At 48.9% G+C, this 19,458-nt stretch overlaps 1 protein-coding gene and 1 long non-coding RNA gene across 20 annotated transcripts in view; one reads left to right on the top strand and one right to left on the bottom strand.

The window, feature by feature from the left end:
* LOC131508526 (uncharacterized) overlaps positions 1-19,458 on the top strand; it is a 384,833-nt gene that overhangs the window by 253,930 nt on the left and 111,445 nt on the right. For 12 of the 18 annotated variants that reach the window (XR_009260054.1, XR_009260048.1, XR_009260056.1 and 9 more), the window contains one exon: positions 9,675-9,787. This is a non-coding gene — a long non-coding RNA (uncharacterized LOC131508526). Of the gene's footprint in view, positions 1-8,918; positions 9,288-9,674; positions 9,828-19,458 lie in introns of those variants that run through there. The other 6 variants (XR_009260044.1, XR_009260045.1, XR_009260043.1 and 3 more) reach the window with 4 other exon arrangements.
* BOD1 (biorientation of chromosomes in cell division 1) lies at positions 534-8,935 on the bottom strand. Of its 2 annotated transcripts, none has more exons than XR_009260034.1 (4): positions 8,464-8,935; positions 3,657-3,781; positions 2,239-2,507; positions 534-1,292 (listed from the first exon to the last, which is right to left on the bottom strand). XR_009260034.1 is itself a non-coding variant. In XM_058723532.1 (4 exons), the coding sequence occupies exons 1-3, from the start codon at positions 8,698-8,700 to the stop codon at positions 2,312-2,314; spliced, it is 558 nt and encodes a 185-aa protein (XP_058579515.1). In that variant the 5' UTR covers positions 8,701-8,932; the 3' UTR covers positions 534-1,292; position 2,311. The 2 variants fall into 2 exon arrangements, 1 of the variants encoding a protein (XP_058579515.1); XM_058723532.1 differs by having other exon boundaries at positions 2,311-2,507; positions 8,464-8,932.

Consider the following 19,458-nt stretch of genomic DNA (forward strand, 5'->3'; position numbering starts at 1 on the left):
AAAGGTGGAGGCGGTTCATTTTTAACAGGGAACCAGCTAAAGGCTTTAAAGTTTACTAGATGGACACTAACCAGTGATAGAACCACGACTCTCTGAAGTTTTCTTGGATATTATTCAAGGCTTGCAGTACCAAGTGTTTGCCAAGGGCCAGCAGCACGAGCATCACCTAGAACGTGAGATACAGGCACAGGCCCCACCCCAGAACTTCTGGGTCAGAATATGCGATCTTTCCAAGATCCCCGGATACTGCTGCTGCTGTTGCAAACTCAGGTTAGAGGAACATGGACAGAACGTTCTGCCCTCACCTAACGACAGGCCTCAGTAATGGTCCAGGGGAGGAGAGGGACTGTCTGCCCACGTCTAGTGCTACCTACTAGCTTCAGGGGGTGGGCAGCTCTAAGTTATGTTCACCAATCTTCCCCCCACCCTCCACCACCAGACTAATCATGTGTGGGCATGGGCACAGCATGCAACGGAGGACAAAGGTTGTCCTTCACAGGCCTGGAGGCTACCATTCAGTTGAGGCTTCGGAGTAAGAGTATCAAATGATTTTATTACAAAACTTAAGCCATTCATTGATCAATTTTTCTAAAAAACATAAACATGAGAATAAAATAAACACACCCAAGACCCACTAGCCTTTGCAGGATAGGAAAAAGCCCTGGACAGAGAGCCTGCAAATGTTTTTCCTTTTACCCGATGTCCGTACTTCCTCACACATTCTAGGGTCCCATGTTTTGTCACCTCTTATGAGGCAGGGAAACCGAAGCTACAAGATTCGTGTACAAGAGGGTCACGACAACTTTAGAGCTATTTGATGCTAATGCTTACATGTTCTAGTTGACAAATAAGCACTAATACCTACTCCATGCTAACCTTTACTGTCATTCTTTGAAATCGCATCCTTGGGACTGGTTATCTTCATTCTCTGTAGCTCCAGCCCCTCTAGGATCCCCAAACACAAACCCTAAAATCCACACGCAGTCTCCAAGTTCAAGTATAAAGGTTTGTTTCAGGACAACCCCAGGCTGACGTAGTGTTTCTTTATAACTCTGTAGTGTCTTCTGGATGCCATCCCCTTCGACAAGCTGACCGGATGGCAGCACGAGGGGGCACACAAGGTCAACTTTGCTACTGCCTGTTCAATCTGCATGCTACCCCATAGTCAAGGCTGAATGCTGAAATCAGTGACGACCTCGGCCTGTCTTCATTCTGAAGGTGTACTCTTAAGTAACCGAATCCATTTCTTCACAGTTAATTTAATGGAGCTTCCAAAAAGTGTCAGACATACTCTAAAAAGAAAAGAGAATCGGATCAAAATGCCTCTTGATGAGAGACTACATTTATGTTCCTAAAGAAATTTACAATTAAACTAGGAAGACTGGAAATGAATGTTTTGCATTCCGTAACGGAATTGAGGTGTTCTCCCAATACTGGCACAAATAGACAACCTCCCCTTCTTGACCTACACGAGCTTCCCGCTCTTGCTTTGTTCACTCACTGATGCTTTCCTATCAAAAATGACAGACATCTTCATGAATCTTGAAAAGAGCCCACCAAAGTGGAATGAGGGTAAAGGGCACACCCCAATGGTAACTAACAACGGCTAAGTAAGGATCCGCTGCTTACTTGCTATCACTGCTCATATTCACTAATGGCTCAAAGCCTGTAAAAAGCATTGTTTTGTGCATCTACAGCTGACTTTTAAGATTAAAGTAAATCCCAAGTGTAGTAAAAAGAGGTATGCATAACAGAAGTGTCCCATGGTAACGGATAGTGGTAAACTCAAATCTCTAAATACAAGGAAATCCAGCAGGGCTAAAAGCGGACTGTGCGCACCATTGAGGATGCCATTTTAGAACGCATTGTTCGATTGTATATTCAAATTGCAAACCCAAGTTTAACTCATGTCCAGGGGTGAGACTCATTTACACATGATCTTAGCCAAAAGGCCGAGGAGCGATTAGGAGTGAGGCCCATTTAATCATTTTCAGAAAAACAGGACTTTCATTTGAATTTCTCTTGTGCACAACAATCATCCCAGTTGGTTTCTACTGAAGTATCTATTCACAGCCTAAATGTTTAGCTCTGGTGGCACACAACTTCATACTCGCTAACACAAGAGGACACTACTAATTCGTTCTCAGTAACAAACGACTCCTAAACAGCAGCGGAAGTCTATCTGCACTAAATGCTTTTCTGAAGGTATAAAGAAGATGATCCCCAATAGTGGCTTACCCCTTTTCTATCCATTTTATATATTTATAAGCCAGAGATGAAGGCTCCTGGACAAAAGACAGGATACCGGACCTTAGGAAGCATCCTGGGATGGAGCTGGGGGGTCCTGGCTCTCAGGCTCTGGAGGGGGTGCTGGCACAGCTTCTTTTTTCTTGGCCGCCAGGAACTCATGAATTGCTCTTTCTATCTGTGGTCTGAAGATGTGGTTTAGTTTGGGATCCACCACTTGAGAAATGATTCTGTCCACTCCAGCTTCCAACATCCCTGACCTTGTGGAGACAAAGAGATCATTCTCTGAAGGTCCACGCACCCTTTCCCCAGCCTCCCCTCGTGTTTGCACCGTGCGTACCTGACCTGTACCTGTAGTACGATATCAAAACTGGGAAAATGACACGAAGACAATACGACCTTATTCAGATTTCACAGGTGTGGCTGTACCCTGCACAGGTAGCTCTGTGCCATTTTAGCCACATGAGTAGCTTCAGGGAGCCACCACAACGAAGCTCTTACCTACACCACCACAGCACCCCCTGTGCCAGCTAGCCCCTGCAAGTCACACTCACCTCCTCCCCGTCTACCCCCAAGCCCTTGGCAACTACTGATCTCCTGTCCATCACTGTAATTGTTCATTTATCAGAGTTACATATGTGGAATCAGCACCATGCATCTGTTTGTTACTGGCTTTTCTCACTCAGCATAATTTCCTGCTGTTTCTAAAGAGGTAGGCTTCATAAGCTTTTAGATATTCCAGGAGAGTTCAGTGGACAAAGACCTGAACACAAGTGTTAGTATTAAGAACAAGAAAAGGGGAGGAGATTAGAAGCAGCTTATCTTAGGACACCAGATTCTAGGACCCACCTCCACTTTTATGCCCAGTGACACTACGAAGTCACTTGGATGACCTAGCAGTAGCACTTTATTAACTGAAGTTCAGTTTGTTTGAAGGACACGCTTTAATAGGACTCTACGCCTTCCTAAAAGCTGCCATCACACTTTAGAGGAGCCACGTGGACTCAAAGACTTTGTAGAACTCCCCTTCACTTGGGAGACTAAAGATCCAGCTCCTCCTGCCCAAGATCCGAATGCCGATCCTTGGTGTAAAACTCCCATGTATGTGCCAACTACACTGAAAACTCCGAACGGCAGCGAATATGTTTTGCAACCTGGAATATATTTCGGAGCACCCAGGAAAGTTTACACAGGAGGCCTATGGAGGTTGGATAAACTAGCAAGAATGTCAGTTGAGTGCTTTGCTCATTTGAACTTGAATAAAAGGGTGGACTGTTGCGACTCGTGTGTGGGGTTTGCTGGAAAGTGCCATCCACCTTGACCAAAAATATGACTCGCATCAGCTTTCCGCTTTCCTGCGTATCATACCGGTGATTACTGCCTTTTCACTCCTAATTCTAGTTACTTACTGAACCACACTCTGCCTCAGACCATTTCGCAACTGGTTTTTGTTCATTGTAGGATTCCATTCCTGCTTGTCCAGATGTGTTGACACAAAATTATCCACTTTCTGCCTCAGGTTTTGGTAAGCTGGCTAAAACATTAAAAAGAAGACGCAAGGTAAGAAGTTATATGCACCAAAGTTTTAGAAATCAGTCACTCAAGAATACTGCTTTCCACAGAAACGTAGAATTTTCAAGTCCTTGAAGACACTTCTACTATGACTATGAAGATCACCGTGCAGCACAGTAGAGTGGGAATTAATGCCCGACACAAGTGCTTACTTTATGGTGGCCAGGCACAAGGCCAGATGCTTTATCATCCCATTTACTTTTCAAGTAACTGTACAGGGAGATTTTATTAGCTCTCTCCTGCCCCCATTTTAGAGATTAGAAACTTACACTTAGAAAAAGTAAACAGCTTGCCCACTTAGCTAAAATGTGGCACAAGCCAAGGGCAGACCTAGTCTGTTTCTGAATCAAAAGAACCGAGTTCCAGCCTGGCACCATCACTAACTAGCTGTCTGACTTTCAACAAGTCACCAATCTTTAAGTCTCAGTTATTTCCATTTGTAAAACTGAAATGCTGCCGCCCTGCTCACCTCGCAGAGTATCCTTAGCAACAATGAAGGGGTCAAGAAAGCCCTCTGCATAAAATGAAGGGTCACCAAAACCTCAGCACAATGAGAGAATGCAGACGCAAGTCAGAGCCTATGGAACACTGGGAAAGGCTGAAGGGAAGCACGGCTGAGGTCCGAACATGGAGCTTCAGACACTTACTGGTCTTAAATGTTCTCGACACAGCGAGGGTCAGAACAAAATGAGAAGGAACTTGGTGAACACAAGGAGCATATGTTCTCAGCCTCTGAGACCTTCTGGTATGATCAGCTACTCTTCTTTAAACCAGGTATGATAGGGGCGCCTGGGTGGCTCAGTCGGTTGAGCCTCCGACTTCGGCTCAGGTCGTGATCTCCCGGTCCATGAGTTTGAGCCCCGCGTTGGGCTCTGTGCTGACCGCTCAGAGCCTGGAGCCTGTTTCGGATTCTGTGTCTCCCTCTCTCTCTGACCCTCCCCCGTTCATGCTCTCTCTGTCTCAAGGATAAATAAACGTTAAAAAAATTTTTTTTAAACCAGGTATGATAGATACAGCGTGCATTGCTGTTTAGGATCACCGCTGTCCCCTTCTGCCATGGGCAGAGAATGCTTACCTACCCCAATGATGCTGAGTTTTGGCAATGTCATATGGTCTGGTCATTGGAGTGCTAGGGACAAGTGACCTGAAATGTGGTTGTGTCTGGCTTGGTTCTTGTGCTCTGGTGACCCTCTATGAGGGCATGTCCTGGGATCTAAGATGAGTTCATGTGTCGCCGAGCTAAACCGAAGCCCAGCTGAAGACTACTTGGATGAGCTGAACTTTAGCTGACCTGCAGCCCTATCAACATAAGAATGAATGCCTGTCATAAATCACCGTGATTTGGTTTATTATGCAGTGTTACTGTCTCCAAAGTTTGCTAGCAGTCGGGTAAGTGAAACCGACAAAAGAATGAGTAGGCTTCAGCCTACACGTGGACTCCCAAACACCCATGTACTATCTACTCCTTCTTCCTCTCCTCACAAGGGTTGGGCAGAGGGTGCCATGTTCTCCTGGCCCAAGGGTGGTGCCTGACCCGTGCTAAGACAATGCTGATGTTTCCTGGAATTTCTTTGAATAGGAATTGAGAATCCCTTTCTAGAGGAAGAAGACATAAGATGTAATCAAAACACTAGTAGCCAAATGGATGACTCTGCTCTACGGTGACAGTAAAACAGTTATAAAGAGCAGAGATGAAGGCCCTCGTGGAGCGTCCCTGGTTCCAAATGCATCCCTACTCTTCTGGCAGTTTGCTCCTTGGGTCCTTTCTTGGGTCAACAGATTCACCTCTTTGCTTAAAGGAACTAGAAACTCGAACTACGCATCCTGTTTTACTTTCTACTATTCAAAATAACTCACCTGGTTTGAAATGACAATTACTGCTTATTGAAAAAAAGACAAAGGACAGCAAACGTCACCACCAAACCTGAACAGATCTTGACACTACAGAATAATCCCTTCAGTTCTTGAAGTGAAAGGAAAGAATGCGCCTGCCATTACATTTTATTGTATTAATCTGTCCCTAGCTTGACTGATTCCCATATCAATTCTATTTATTTATATTTTGGATGCACTACAAAGTAATCATCAGTATACTCCCGAATATTTCAGCAGTCTGGGAAGGGGCCTAAGGATATACGTTTCTAACAAGTTCTCAGGTGATGTTGATGCAGCTGATCCACCGGCCACACTGAGAACCTTGGGGCTAAAGCAACAGAGGACTCAACAGGTGCCTAAAAACACACTATCTTGCAGAATTAAAACCACCCTATAATTACCAGAAGGAGCATCTAAGGTGTTGGTGGGAAAGGCTCCAACTCTCCTTCCCCAACAGCTTTGTAATACTTATTTTCTTTTTTCCAGAGAGAGAGAGAGAGAGAGAGAGAGAGAGAGAGGTGGGGGGAGAGAGAGAGGTGGGGGGGAGAGAGAGAGAGGTGGGGGGGAGAGAGAGAGGTGGGGGGGAGAGAGAGAGAGGTGGGGGGGGAGAGAGAGAGAGGCGGGGGGAGAGAGAGGCGGGGGGGAGAGAGAGAGAGAGGCGGGGGGGAGAGAGAGAGAGAGGCGGGGGGAGAGAGAGAGAGAGGCGGGGGGAGAGAGAGAGAGAGGCGGGGGGAGAGAGAGAGAGAGGCGGGGGGAGAGAGAGAGAGAGGCGGGGGGAGAGAGAGAGAGAGGCGGGGGGAGAGAGAGAGAGAGGCGGGGGGAGAGAGAGAGGCGGGGGGAGAGAGAGAGAGAGGCGGGGGGAGAGAGAGAGAGAGGCGGGGGGAGAGAGAGAGAGGCGGGGGGAGAGAGAGAGAGGCGGGGGGAGAGAGAGAGAGAGGCAGGGGGAGAGAGAGAGAGAGAGGCGGGGGGAGAGAGAGAGAGGCGGGGGGAGAGAGAGAGAGGCGGGGGGAGAGAGAGAGAGAGGCGGGGGGAGAGAGAGAGAGAGGCGGGGGGAGAGAGAGAGAGAGGCGGGGGGAGAGAGAGAGAGGCGGGGGGAGAGAGAGAGAGAGAGGCAGGGGGAGAGAGAGAGAGGCGGGGGGAGAGAGAGAGAGGTGGAGGGGGAGAGAGAGAGAGGTGGGGGGAGAGAGAGAGAGAGAGGTGGGGGGAGAGAGAGAGAGGTGGGGGGAGAGAGAGAGAGGTGGGGGGAGAGAGAGAGGTGGGGGGAGAGAGAGAGGTGGGGGGAGAGAGAGGTGGGGGGGAAAGAGAGAGGTGGGGGGGAAAGAGAGAGGTGGGGGGGAGAGAGAGGTGGGGGGGAGAGAGAGGTGGGGGGGAGAGAGAGGTGAGGGGGAGAGAGAGGTGGGGGGGGAGAGAGAGAGAGAGAGAGAGAGAGAGAGAGAGAGAGAGAGGGAGGGAGGGAGGGAGGTGGGGGGAGACAGAGCACGCTCGTGCATGGGGGTAGGTGGACAGAGAGGAGAGAGTCCCAAGAAGGCTCCTCCGTGCCTTCAGCACAGAGCCAGACTCAGGGCTGGATCCATGAACTCTGAGATCAAGAGACCTGAGCCGAGATCAAGAGTTGAACACTTTACCAACTGAGCCACCCGGGTGTCCCTCTTTCTTTCTTTCTCTTTCTTTTTTCTTTTAAATAACTTGCATCTTACATTGACTTAGCCACACAAAACTTAACATAGGAAATGTGAGTGGAGAATTTGTGATGGGAGAACACCCAGGGTCCTGGGAAAGCTAAAAGCTCAACTGGTATTATCTGAGACCTTTAAATAAGTAAAATTAAGCACTAAATATTAAGCGCTTCTAACACCACTTACTCTCTATATTATCTGGTCTACGGGTCAGTTTTCTACCCTAGGGTACAAGCTTTGAGGACTGGTGGTGCCTGACTTGTTCCTATACCCACACAGCCTACCATGCTGTAGGCCAATAAACGTTCAATGAATAAATGGACTATGTCTTTCCCTATCCTTAAGTTGTAATTTTAAGTTCACAATATTCCTGTTCGGTAGGCAGGTTTTCTCAAAGAGAAATCACTTCCTTCGAGGAGCTGTCCAGTAACAGAGCCTCCTAAACCTACCACCATGGTCCTGCTAGAGAAGCTTCTGAAAAGGGAGAAAACGAACATTCCAGCACCTACTATACGTCTGACACAACCCACGTGACTTCACGGAATCCCCACGACTTTGGCAAATAACACGTAATAGCATTTTACTAGGTTGACCTATGGCATTAGGATCTAAAAGAGGCACCAAATCCCCTTCAATCCACCACAAGGATGCCGGTTCTGCACCAATGTACCTAATTCAAGCCTGCAAATTGCTGAGCTGGAGAGAAGGAAGAAACAAATAGCTACAGCGTTCTGGTGACTGTGCATTCAAACCGTTCTTGCTTACTCACCTGGCTTTCTCCAACATTAACACACAGAGGTTTGTTACTGAGGGGCTCAAAGAAGTCTCACCTTGGGAAAGATCGGACCTAGGCTCTGAAACCAGAACCGAATCCCCAAGTCCAGAGAAACGACCGGAATGCACACAGCTGAGGGCGATGGGGCTGGGAGCCCAACCCACGTGTGTACCACTCAGAAAGCTTCCTGTACTGCCCCAAGCGGTCTAGTGCCTCACTGCTGAGATTTTTAAAAATACCTTTTGTTAGAAAAACCAAGCTGCAAGCTTGCCATCCTCACGCCCAGCCCGACCCCGTCGGCCAGGCGGCCTCGGCTACCTTGGTGTCCACGTCGGCCAGGCAGTCCCGGCGGAAGCTGTCAAACAAGCCCCGGCTCTTGAGCTGCTCCACGATGAGTGCGATGAGCTGCGGGTCCCCGGGAGGCAGTGAGGCGGGGTTGATGGGGCCGCCGCTCCCACCTGCCCCCGCCGCCCCTGTCGCTGCCCCGGCCGAGGCCTGGCCCGCTCCGCCGCCGCCCACCGAGCCCGTGCCGCCGCCGCCGCCGCCGTCTGCCATGGCTGCGCCCGGGGCCCACAGAGGAGACCGAACACAACTTCTCAGGGACGGAGGGCCTGAGTCGTGTAGAGGCGGCAGAAGCGCCCAAGAAGGAGGCGGCGGAGGGGGAGGACAAAGGGGAGGCGGCAGGGGGAGAGGAAGAGGAGAGGAGGGAGAGGGCGGCGGCGGCGGCGGCGGCGGGAGCCAGCTCTGAGGCAGCGGAGGTGGTGGTAGAAGCGGGAGAAACGGCCCGCTCCATCCCGGGCGCTCTGCCGATGACGTCACCACTGGCCTTTGCATTGTGGGACGGGAAGTTTTCGGCAGTCACCTCCTCCTTTCTTATAGGCAGAGGTCTAGCCGACAGAAACTACAACTCCCGGCAGGCTCTGGCTGGCTTGGCGTCAGTTTTCGGGGCAATATGGGAATTGTAGGCTCAGGCCCTCGTGATTGCCGCAACGTGCGCTGGCCTTCCTCGTCCCGTCGTTGCAGCGCTCGCCTTGAGTCTGCAGGTCCCGGCAAATGCCCGATTATAAGAATCATCTGTGGGGCTGGTTAAAAGTATAAATTAACAGGCTTGTCCCCGAGATGTTCGGATTCAGTATTACTGGGTAAGGGTCTAGGAATCTGTGCCCTAACAGGCACACCCACGTCCTCCTTGAACAATAGGAGCCCGGGAAATTTGGGAAAAACCAGTAGACTAGTCAAATTTGTATTATGTGTGGATATTTTTTTATCCTTTCAGATTTTAATAGCAGTGCATATTTAGAAAATTGAAAAATAGCAGAACATTGTGACGAAGATAAAAGTTTCCCTGAATTTTTTCTTACGTGTGTGGGTTTCCTCCCAGTTATTAGACACTGTCCTAATAACGGTAGTAATAATAATAATAAACTAATGTCGAGTAAATGGAATATGCCCGGAATGAAGCTAAAGCGCTTGGTACACACGGCTTGACAAAAAACTAAAACGCAGATACTGTTATTGCTGTTTTCCAGATACAGAAATGGAGACGCAAAGAGTTTGTTGCCCTGATCACGTAGCTATAGGCTGAAGACGAGGCTTTGAACTCAGGTGTTCCGAATCCAAATCTGGCAGTGTTTAACCTAAGGTATGCTTCCTTCTGAGATCTAGCTGGCATCACACACTAGGTAAGGCTTTTTATCCTGACTTGTTTTTAGCGGCAGTTCACCACGAGAACCCCGCGGTTGCCCCCACCATAGTCTCCTTTCAGCCTTTTGCCTGTTATTAGCTCAACTCCTGCCCAGGACTGGGGCAATCGTGTGTGCCATTGTTATGTTCTCATCTTACATAAGCAGTGTGGGGTGGGGGGATATAAATAATAAATTCTGCAATATCTGTGGCTACTGGGAAGAGGCGGAATAGAGAGATTTGGGATGCTCTCCGTACTAATGTTTCCTACTCAAGAGAGTTTAAATTAATCCTCAAGATAAGTATTCAGGTGCTAGTTTATATTCACCTTTAACATCAGGTCAGTCTTCCTCAATTAAATGCAAACTTTAATGTTAATGACATTCTCTTAATACTTCACCATCCTTGAGATTAGCTAATGCCTGTTCTTATTAACTGACCTCACACTTACTACCTTTAGCCCCAGGAGAAGCCCCGTTCAGGCTACCTGGGCCCCATGTTTATTCTCCTCCAACCAGCTCTGATCACCTTGACCAGCCTTTTATCTATTTTTGGCACAGCACACCTGACTCTCTTTCCCCAGGGCACATTTCTGACCTTCAGACCTAATCTGGTTTTGGTCTCACTGATAACAGACTTTCAGAGCCTCATTTTTGTAGCAGTTACTATAATTAAAAGTGAATCGTTTATAGACTAATTAGCCATTTGTTTCCCCTACTAGAGTGTAAGCTTTAGAGCTGGGACCACGTCTTGTTCATCACTGTGTCTGCGGCCTGTAGCACAATACCTAGTTCAAAGTGAATGTGTAAGTTCCTGTCTGTTTCCTTAGTTTTAGGATAGGATCAGAGTGTGTGTAGTGGTGTGTGTGTGTGTGTGTGTGTGTGTGTAGAGGGTGGGTATCGTTTAAGCCACAACCTTCAGAAAAGAAGCACTGTAGCAGGAAATGATGGACTAATCTGTTAATCTAATGGAAACGTGATCCTGGAGATTGGCAGTAGGTGGTTCACCCTTTGGCAATCTCACTGTGGGTTATGGGGACCTTGTGTCCCGGTGGGTGGAACTCTGAACCGTGAGAAGATGCTGCACCATATGTCTGTGACCTTGCCTCTGGAATTGATATAAATGGGGTGGGGTGAGGGTTTGAGGAGCCAAGGTGATCAAGACTTACTCATCCAGACTTGCAACCGGAAGCCACTGCTTACATCTAGAATGTGCTCATTCCGAGTCAAGGGATGTGTAGCACACAGTGGTCACTGGGGGGCGCCATTGCTCCGTTAATAATCCATCACCTTTAGAAATTCTATACACATCATTGCTTTAATTTTGGCCCAGGTCGTCTCGTTTTCAGGTATCCTTTAGGAAAAAAAATAATTGTTGAAGCTCAGTTTTAAAACTGGTCTGAAACAGGTTTCCTGATCCCAGTGAATTTCACGGACTAGGTTCTGGAATATTTTATATCGAAGATTGCATACAAGAGTGGAAACTCCATTAAGTCTAAACTCAGGTCTCGAAACAGGGCAGGAGCTGGAAAGAATTGAGATCTATAGGTTGCTAAGGGAGATAGGAAAAAGCAGCCACGTGCATGCACAGGCTTTTTGCATCAGATGGCGCAGGATTGGAATTCCAACTGTCACTTTGGGGCAGTGTGACTTTGGGAAAGCTGAATCACCTCTCCAAGCCTCCACTCCTCAGGACCTTGGAGAAGATTAAGCACCATTTTGGCAGTCCTTTTAGTATAATCCCTGGCCCTTAGCAAATGTTTAATAACCTTCCAATTGCAAATTTACCTTTGGGTTGGGGGGTTTTTTGATTTACCTCTGTCTCCTCCCGCTGACCTCTAAATTCCATGAAGGGATTGTCTGTTTCACCTAGAACAGGGCCTGGTACATACAGGCTCTTGGAAGATGTATGATGGATGGATGGAAAAAATCATGAATGGGAAATTTGCTCTTCTAAGTATAGAATAAATACATGACTAAATAGAGTAGGAGGCTGGGGCAGTGAGCCCCCAGGTTAGAAAGGTTGCCTTGGTAACCTTCCAACCATGTAATCCAAGATCCTGGTCCATAAGCAAGAGCATTCCAGAGCACTATGACTAAATCCAGGACTGCATTTAGACACCACAGCCACTTGGGGTAGATACGTTGTTGATTGTTCTTCATGTTCATGGTGTGGCCCTTTTTCTCCTTGTTTCTGTGTCGTCATCCAGGGAGCCCTGCCAATTCTTAGGCTGGACAGCTGTTCATTTCCTAATTAACAGCATCCAGAGTTTCTCAAGATTGCCTGTCTGTAGTGTGTTGGCTGTATCTATACCATGTGATCTCAGCTGCTTTTTGTTTGTTTCTGTCTGATATTTTCCAGAGTATCTAATGACAAAATGGATCCAAATACACGTCAAAAACCGAGCTTTAATAAGCAGGAGTCCTCAGCACCAGTCAACACTATTACCGCCTTTATTACCAGACATGCATCTCAGATATCATTTCAGGCTTTGGTGTTTTTAACATGTTGTCATTTCACATTATTATTCTTGAAAGGTGTCTAGGGAAAGAGGCAACCCGAGATAATATTGAGGAAAGAGAGAAGTTTGGAATCTGGGTTGGGTTTAGACGTAGCACCTCTGCTTATTGACTTAGGGTCATCCAGTAACCAATATGAGTGTTGGCCTGTTCACCTGTAAAGTGGGGATGATATTAATACCTACCTTTTGTTGTCCTGAAAATTAGGGTGATCATATATAGGCAGAACCTGGTATGTAGTAGGCCATTAATAGCTAATTATACCATCTTGCTACAACATTCTAATGCACTCAGTTGTAGTCTATGATTGGGGGGAGAAATCTTGATTAACATATGCCTTACTTTGGGAGTTTTAATCTTGTGATGACGTAAGGAACCACTCAGCCAACCCCTAAGCTGGTGAGCCCAGTGAAGCCAAGTTCGTAGTCAGGTCCTCTATGCTGTTGCTGCTGGGGTCCGGTTCCACCATCTCTCATTGTTGTCACACTGCCAGCATTGTCTCTCATTCTCCAGTGACGCTCCCTGTCTTCCTATTTATTTCTAGTTGCTTATCCAGTATCTATTCTCCTCCTTTACCAGCAGGAGAGGCTGCAGCGTGCCCTATTGAAGTATATACTTCCCTAGATGTCACTGTTGCTAGGGGTGGCCGTAGGTCCTGCTTCTGGCCAAAGAGATAATCAGCCGAGGTTCCTGGGCAAGCTTTGCCTTACTGATAGAAGAAGCACCCCTTCCTGCTGTAGCATAAAGGCACAGCAGTCATGAACCAATACCCTGAGGGTTAGTTGGGGCCATGCAACGAGTTCTAGGCAGTGAGTTGTGAGCAGAAGTGATGGAACATTTAAAAACCAACTTGGGACGCTCCAAGAACTCTCCTCCCATCTGCTATGATAAGAAGCACCGTTTAAGATAGTGGCTGGTCTGTCATCCTGGGTCCCAAAGGGAGGAGGTGTGGAGCAGAGGCCCCACTGGCCCCTAATGGACATGTGGCAGGAGTGAAAAATAAACCTTGGTTGTTCGAAGCCACTGAGCTTTTGGAGCTGTTTGTTAAGACAGCAGACCCTAGTCCAGTCTGACTGATACAACCCTGACCGCATTCCCCCGCTAAATCCATCAGCTGAGAAATAACTGACAAACGAATGAATGAGTGATTGAATGCATCATTGAATCAACTTCCTTCTCGCAGGGCCCATCCCTTCAGCTCCTGTCTAGAAATGGCCACAAGTCAGCCTCATTTACTATGTGCCCCCTTTGAGACAGCGTCAGTCAGTCCTTCTTCAACTTTGGCAGCCATCCAAATTCCCTGAGGACCTTATATTAAAAACAGATGCTCAGCTATCCCCCCCAAACCTACAGAAGCAGTCCGTAGCGGTGAGTCATGGCCATCTGCATTTTTAAACAAGTTTCTTGGGAGGTTCCGACAACGGGCCAGGGTCAGGGACTGTGGCCTCTCTAGGTGGAAATTTCTGGACCCATCAACAGGCCAGAAAGGGTGATGGTCTTCGGCATGCGGGTTTTCAGCTTCTCGCCGTCATCCCCTCCCAAAGTCCTACTCCCAGCCTCCACCCTTGTGCCCATGTGGCCACTTTGACCTAACAGCAATTGCCATTGATAAAGGTTCCCTTGAATATGTGGGTGACAGTTTCTCCCTGACCGTTTATCTGTCAGAAGAAGGGGGTTGAAACAGGGTGGCCAGAAGAACTTTCTGTGAGAGGTGTCAACAGTTAACAATCTAACATCTTTCAGATGCGTGCAATATACTGTGATGTGATGTGATGGTGCTGCTTCTAATTCAGGCATGACACACATGTGATGCCTATAAATCCATACGTGTGACAGTTGTCTTCTTTGTTCCTTTGGCGTTTCTCTGTGACTGTGTATTTAGCTGTATTTGGAGAGAACGTCTAAATTCGAGGACTGGACCGTGAGGCCCAGGGGAATGACCCTTTGACACCCCACCACCCCCGCCCCAGAGGCAAAGACAGGCCAGGTGCTGGGTGTCTGGGTGTGGCTCAGGGGCCACTTTCTGTAGCCAGGCCCTGTCAGGGCAAGCAGAGGTCTCTGAGCTGAGGGAAGTCACTTCCATTTCTGAGAGAGAGCTGGCTTTAGGGTGTGTTGGATCGTCCTGGAAACACAGCTGAAATTCCAAAGATTTATGGCAGGAGGAGAAGCAGATTGCCCCAGCTAGAGGGAGGGAAGTGATAGTTATTGAGCACCTACTGTATACCTGGCCCCGGTGGGGCCCCCACTATCTGTAGTTGGGACAGTGGCCCTGCAAGGCAGACAGACATTCTTCTCATTTTACAGATGAGGACACTGAGGTGCAGGGAGGGGAAGTCACAAGCAAAGTTCACGCTGGGTCTGCCCGATGCCTAAAGCCTGGGTTCTGCCTTCTGTAACATTTTAGGAGGACTGTGACCTCTGGAGACGGGCCTGGGATGGAATTCTGGCCCGCCCACCACATTGTAGCTATGAATCATGGGTCAGCTCTCTTCTTGGAGCCTCCGTTTTCTCATGTGTGATATGACAGTAATTACAGAACCTACCTCCAAGGGATGTGGTGCCTGGCAGGTGCTAAGTTCTAGATCCATGCTACCTGTGATGGTTCTAGAGAGAAGACTGGTGATGGTTTGTTGAACAGGAAAGGGCCTGTGCACAGGTGAGGAGGTATGTGCATGTAGATTTTATTGTTCCTGAACTCAGGAAGCTCTTTCCGGGCCAAAGGGGCTGTTGTTTAATGTGGTCCTTGGGTGGTTGAGCATCCCTGCCCAGATCTATGACAGCCTGCTGCTCTTCCCCCTGCCTCTACCCGCTGTCTGCTGTCCCCCACCCCCAGCCCTGCCCTGGTGTCTGCTTTGCTGGGGACTCCAGGCTATAGTGGGACATTTATATCCTTCGGGGCTCAAGGACAGAGGAGTGTAGGGAGCCACGGGGAGCTCCCGCACCCTGTGTCCTTACCCTCCCCTGAGACAACCTAGGTAGGAAGGCTCTAGAAGCTGCCCATGGACTTAGGTAGTGCTGGGCCAGCTTCCTGATTTCCTTCCATTGCCTTCTCTGGCCAACCCTCTGAGGTAGCCTTCTGGTTTGGGGCCCAGGTCAGCAGTGCTGGCTGAGTGTCTTTGGCAAGTTACTTAACTTCTTTAATCGGCCTCACATTCCCCACCTGCAAAACAGAGAGGACCCAAATCAGCCCTACTTGTCAATAAAATATTGTACATTAAGTACCTAGCACAGAAATGAGGGCACGGTAAGTGCATACATACGTCATGGTTATTACTTATTGTCCTCTTGTCGTATGTGTCCTTGGTAGTGGAGCTAAATCACTTACTTGTTCATTCAGAAATAATGATACCCGCATTCTGTTCTAGGTACAGAGGGCTAGAGGGGAGAGGTGAGATACAGACATCATCTCTGCCTTGGTCCTCATCCTGGAAGAGTTCAAAACCTGGAGGGAGGTCGTTAATAGAGTGCCTGAGGAGGGAGGTGGGTACAGAGGGAACAGAAGGGGTGCAGGGAACTGCTCGACACAGCCGTGGGGAATGTCACCAAGGAGGCACTGTTGGAGCAGGGTCCTGATGAGCGCAGTGGGCATTTGCCCTTCTTTTTAGAAGTTCCTTTGAGCACCGTTCCTGCGTTTGGGCAGTCTCCAGCTTATGAGTGCTGGCAGGAGGCATAGAGCCCAGAGACTTGATTTCTCCGCTTCCCAAACATGTAGCCTGGACTCCAGCTGCCAGAGGCCACCCTGGCCCGCTGATGCCGCAGGGGGGCATATGAAGAAGTAAGGGGGAGGTGGCACCCCCTTCAGAGGGGCCACGATGAAGCTCCCCCACGGGTCCGGTGCCTGCATGGGCAGCATCAGAGGCAGCTGCTGCTTTGTCAGCATTGGGGCAGTAGTGTCACCATGAAATGTCTAGTAGTGGGACTTTGGGTGCAGCTCCTGACCTTGTCATCCTCAAGCCTGGATCTCTGGCCTTCCCAGAGATTCTGGGAGCCACACTATGTCCGTTACTACCTCCTTTACTGCATGAATCAGCCAGAATTTACTTCTGTTGTGATCAAGATTCCCTGGATAAGTAGGTAGAGAAGGAGAAGCTCAGAGTCTCAGGCAGAGGGTCAGCTTGGGTAAAGGCCCAGAAGCTTGAAGAGCATAGGTATATTCTGAAAAGAGTTGCATGTCTCCAAGCTCTGTGGGGTTGTAGAGCATGTATTTGGGGTGGGGTGTAGTGGGGACCAGCAAGAGAGGAGTTTGGAGCACCTGGGTGGCTCAGTTGGCTAAGCGTCTCTCTCTTTTTTTTTTTTTAATGTTTATTTATTTTGAGGGAGAGAGAGACAGAGTGTGAGCAGGGGAGGGGCAGAGAGAGAGGGAGACACAGAATCTGAAGAAGGCTCCAGGCTCCAAGCTATCAGCACAGAGCCCGACGCAGGACTCAAACTCAACGAACTGTGAGACCATGACCTGAGCGCAAGTCGGACGCTTAACCGACTGAGCCACCCGGGCGCCCCAAGTGTCTGACTCTTGATTTCGGCTCTCACGATTCATGGGTTCGAACTCCCGAGTCGGGCTCTGCACTGATGGTGTGGAGACTGCTTGGGATTCTCTCTCTGCACCTTCCCTGCCTGTGCACACACACACACTCTCTCTCTCTCTCTCTCTCAAAAGTCAATAAACTTACAAAAAAGAGAGAGAGATGAAGTTGATGAAGTGGACAGGGGTCTCAGATGCTACCATTTTGGAAGTTGAACTTGACCTTGGGGTGGAGATGATAAGCTTTAAATAGGGCAGGACCAGCATCCGATGTGCGGTTTGCAGAAATTTCTCTAGGACAGCACACACTGGGTGAAGCTGGAGACAAGAGCAGTGAGGAGACAAGTGGCAGATGTCACATGCGCCTTGAGATCTAGATAAGACTGTTCACCCCCACCCCTACCGTGGCCATCCTGAGCCCTGCAGAAGGCCAAGCCTGACCCCCTCCACGATTTCTGCAATTCTCCATGGTCACCTCTGCTTTGGCACTCGTGCCTCTACCCTGTTCCTTGTAGCTTGTGGGTTTTTGTAGGGAACTCAGCATCTTGATTCTTTATTACCGACTGAAATTCTGAGGGTAGCAGAGGAGGCACTGACATTTCAGCAACGTTAAAAAACAAACTGGGGGCCCCTGGATGGCTCAGTCGGTTGAGTGTCCGACTTCAGCTCAGGTCATGATCTCACGGTCTGTGAGTTCGAGCCCCGCGTCGGGCTCTGTGCTGACAGCTCAGAGCCTGGAGCCTGCTTGGGATTCTGTGTCTCCCTCTCTCTCTGCCCCAACCCACTCGCATTCTGTCTCTGCCTCTCTCAAAAATAAATGAAAAAAACATTAAAAAAAAATTTAAAAAAAACCTGCAAATTGTACCTTCAACCTTCTTGCTCATAGAGGGCTTCCCGTATCATGAGGGATTCGTGATCAGCTTTTTCTCCTCGTGAGTGCACAAGCCTCTGTCCAGCTTATCTCCCGGCCCCTCTCCCCGTGCCCATCTTCACTCCCACCCTCACAGTTTGCCACCAGAATGCCCACTTCTCATCATGGGATGCAACATAAATCAGCTCTCTTCAGCTCCCTTTTCCAGACTGAGCCCCAGTGCCGCTTTTGCATCCCCAGACCCATCAAGGAGGTCATCCAAGCAGGAAGCTCATCCTTTCAGCCAGCTCCACACTCCTTTGAAAACAGGAGTGTGGTTAACATGACTTTTCTGCTTCTGTTAGAGCTGTTCACAGTTGCATTTTGCCGCTAAGACCTGTAAACCACAAAATAGCAGTGGCTTACACACGACAGGAGTTTGTCTCATGTAAAAGTCTGGAGGAAGGCAGTCCTGGGCTAATAGGGTGGCTCTCTGACCCTCAGACTCCTAAGCTCCACCATCCTGAGAATGTTGCCTTGTGATCCAAGATGGCTGGCCACAGTCTTGGAGAGCTTTCTGGTGCAGCCTCCAGTTAGAAATTGTGGTTCATATTATTAAGGAAGAAGTGGCACATGGATATTGGGAGGAGACTAGGGGTCTGTGTTGTATCTATGAAGCTCACTTGTCAGAAGCTACAACCGCCCTCTTCCCTGGACTGGGTGTCGATGGGAGCTTTTGTATTTAGTCTGTTGGTCATTGGCCCAGTTGTTACCAATAATTGCTCTTCCTCCTTTAAAAATTTTTTTTAACGTTTTTGCATTTATTTTTGAGACAGAGAGAGACAGAGCATGAGCAGGGGAGGGGCAGAGAGAGAGGGAAACACCGAATCTGAAGCAGGCTCCAGGCTCTGAGCTGTCAGCACAGAGCCCGACGTGGGGGTCGAACTCACGGACTGTGAGATCATGACCTGAGCTGAAGTGGGACGCTTAACCGATCGAGCCACCCAGGCACCCCTGCTCTCGCTCCTTTTAGAAGTGTCAACATCACAACTTAAGGAAGGGCTGTGTAGCTAGTCGGACCCAGGTGTGTGAGATCCTTCAGAGATGCAGACCCTCACCATGCCTGGTTCTCTACACTTTTCTGGGATTCTGCTTGCCTGTTGTCTCTCTGTGGCTGAAGCAGATTATGGCCCCAGTGGCCTGTAGACGTCCCAGCTCCTGCTGCTGTCCGTCAGTTGCAGGCAGAGGGTTTATTTTCAGAGAGAACGTAGAGCTGCAGAGAAGTATCCATCTTTCTGGGGAAACATTGCGGTGACTAAGGAGCCCGTGAGCGAGGAGGAGGAGGCTGCCTGCCCACCTGAGCTCCAGGGGGCTGATCTGCACTTCTGGCTGTCGGATTACGCCCGGCCCTTCCGATGCTTCATGGTAGACGGTGCTCTGACATTTGCTATTGGCATTTGAAATTTGAGTGGACGGCTTTCTGTGACCACACCCAAAGGTGGGGGATCCCTCGAGCCTTGGAGGTGCTAGAGGAACACACAGACCTTGGTAGCTCAACGTGGAATGAAAGTCAGGTCTTGTATTTCCATTTCAGGGCGTTTTTCCTCTATTCGCTCCTTAGATGGGCTGTGGTTGGCAGGGTTCATGTAGTGGACTGTGGGCATCCTTAATGCTCTTCGGATATTCCCAGCTTTCTGTCTCCTACATACAAGGCAGGATTGCACCTGCTGGCCCCAAGG

Source organism: Neofelis nebulosa, chromosome 1 (assembly GCF_028018385.1).
Source record: "Neofelis nebulosa isolate mNeoNeb1 chromosome 1, mNeoNeb1.pri, whole genome shotgun sequence".
NCBI classification, from domain to species: domain Eukaryota; kingdom Metazoa; phylum Chordata; class Mammalia; order Carnivora; family Felidae; genus Neofelis; species Neofelis nebulosa.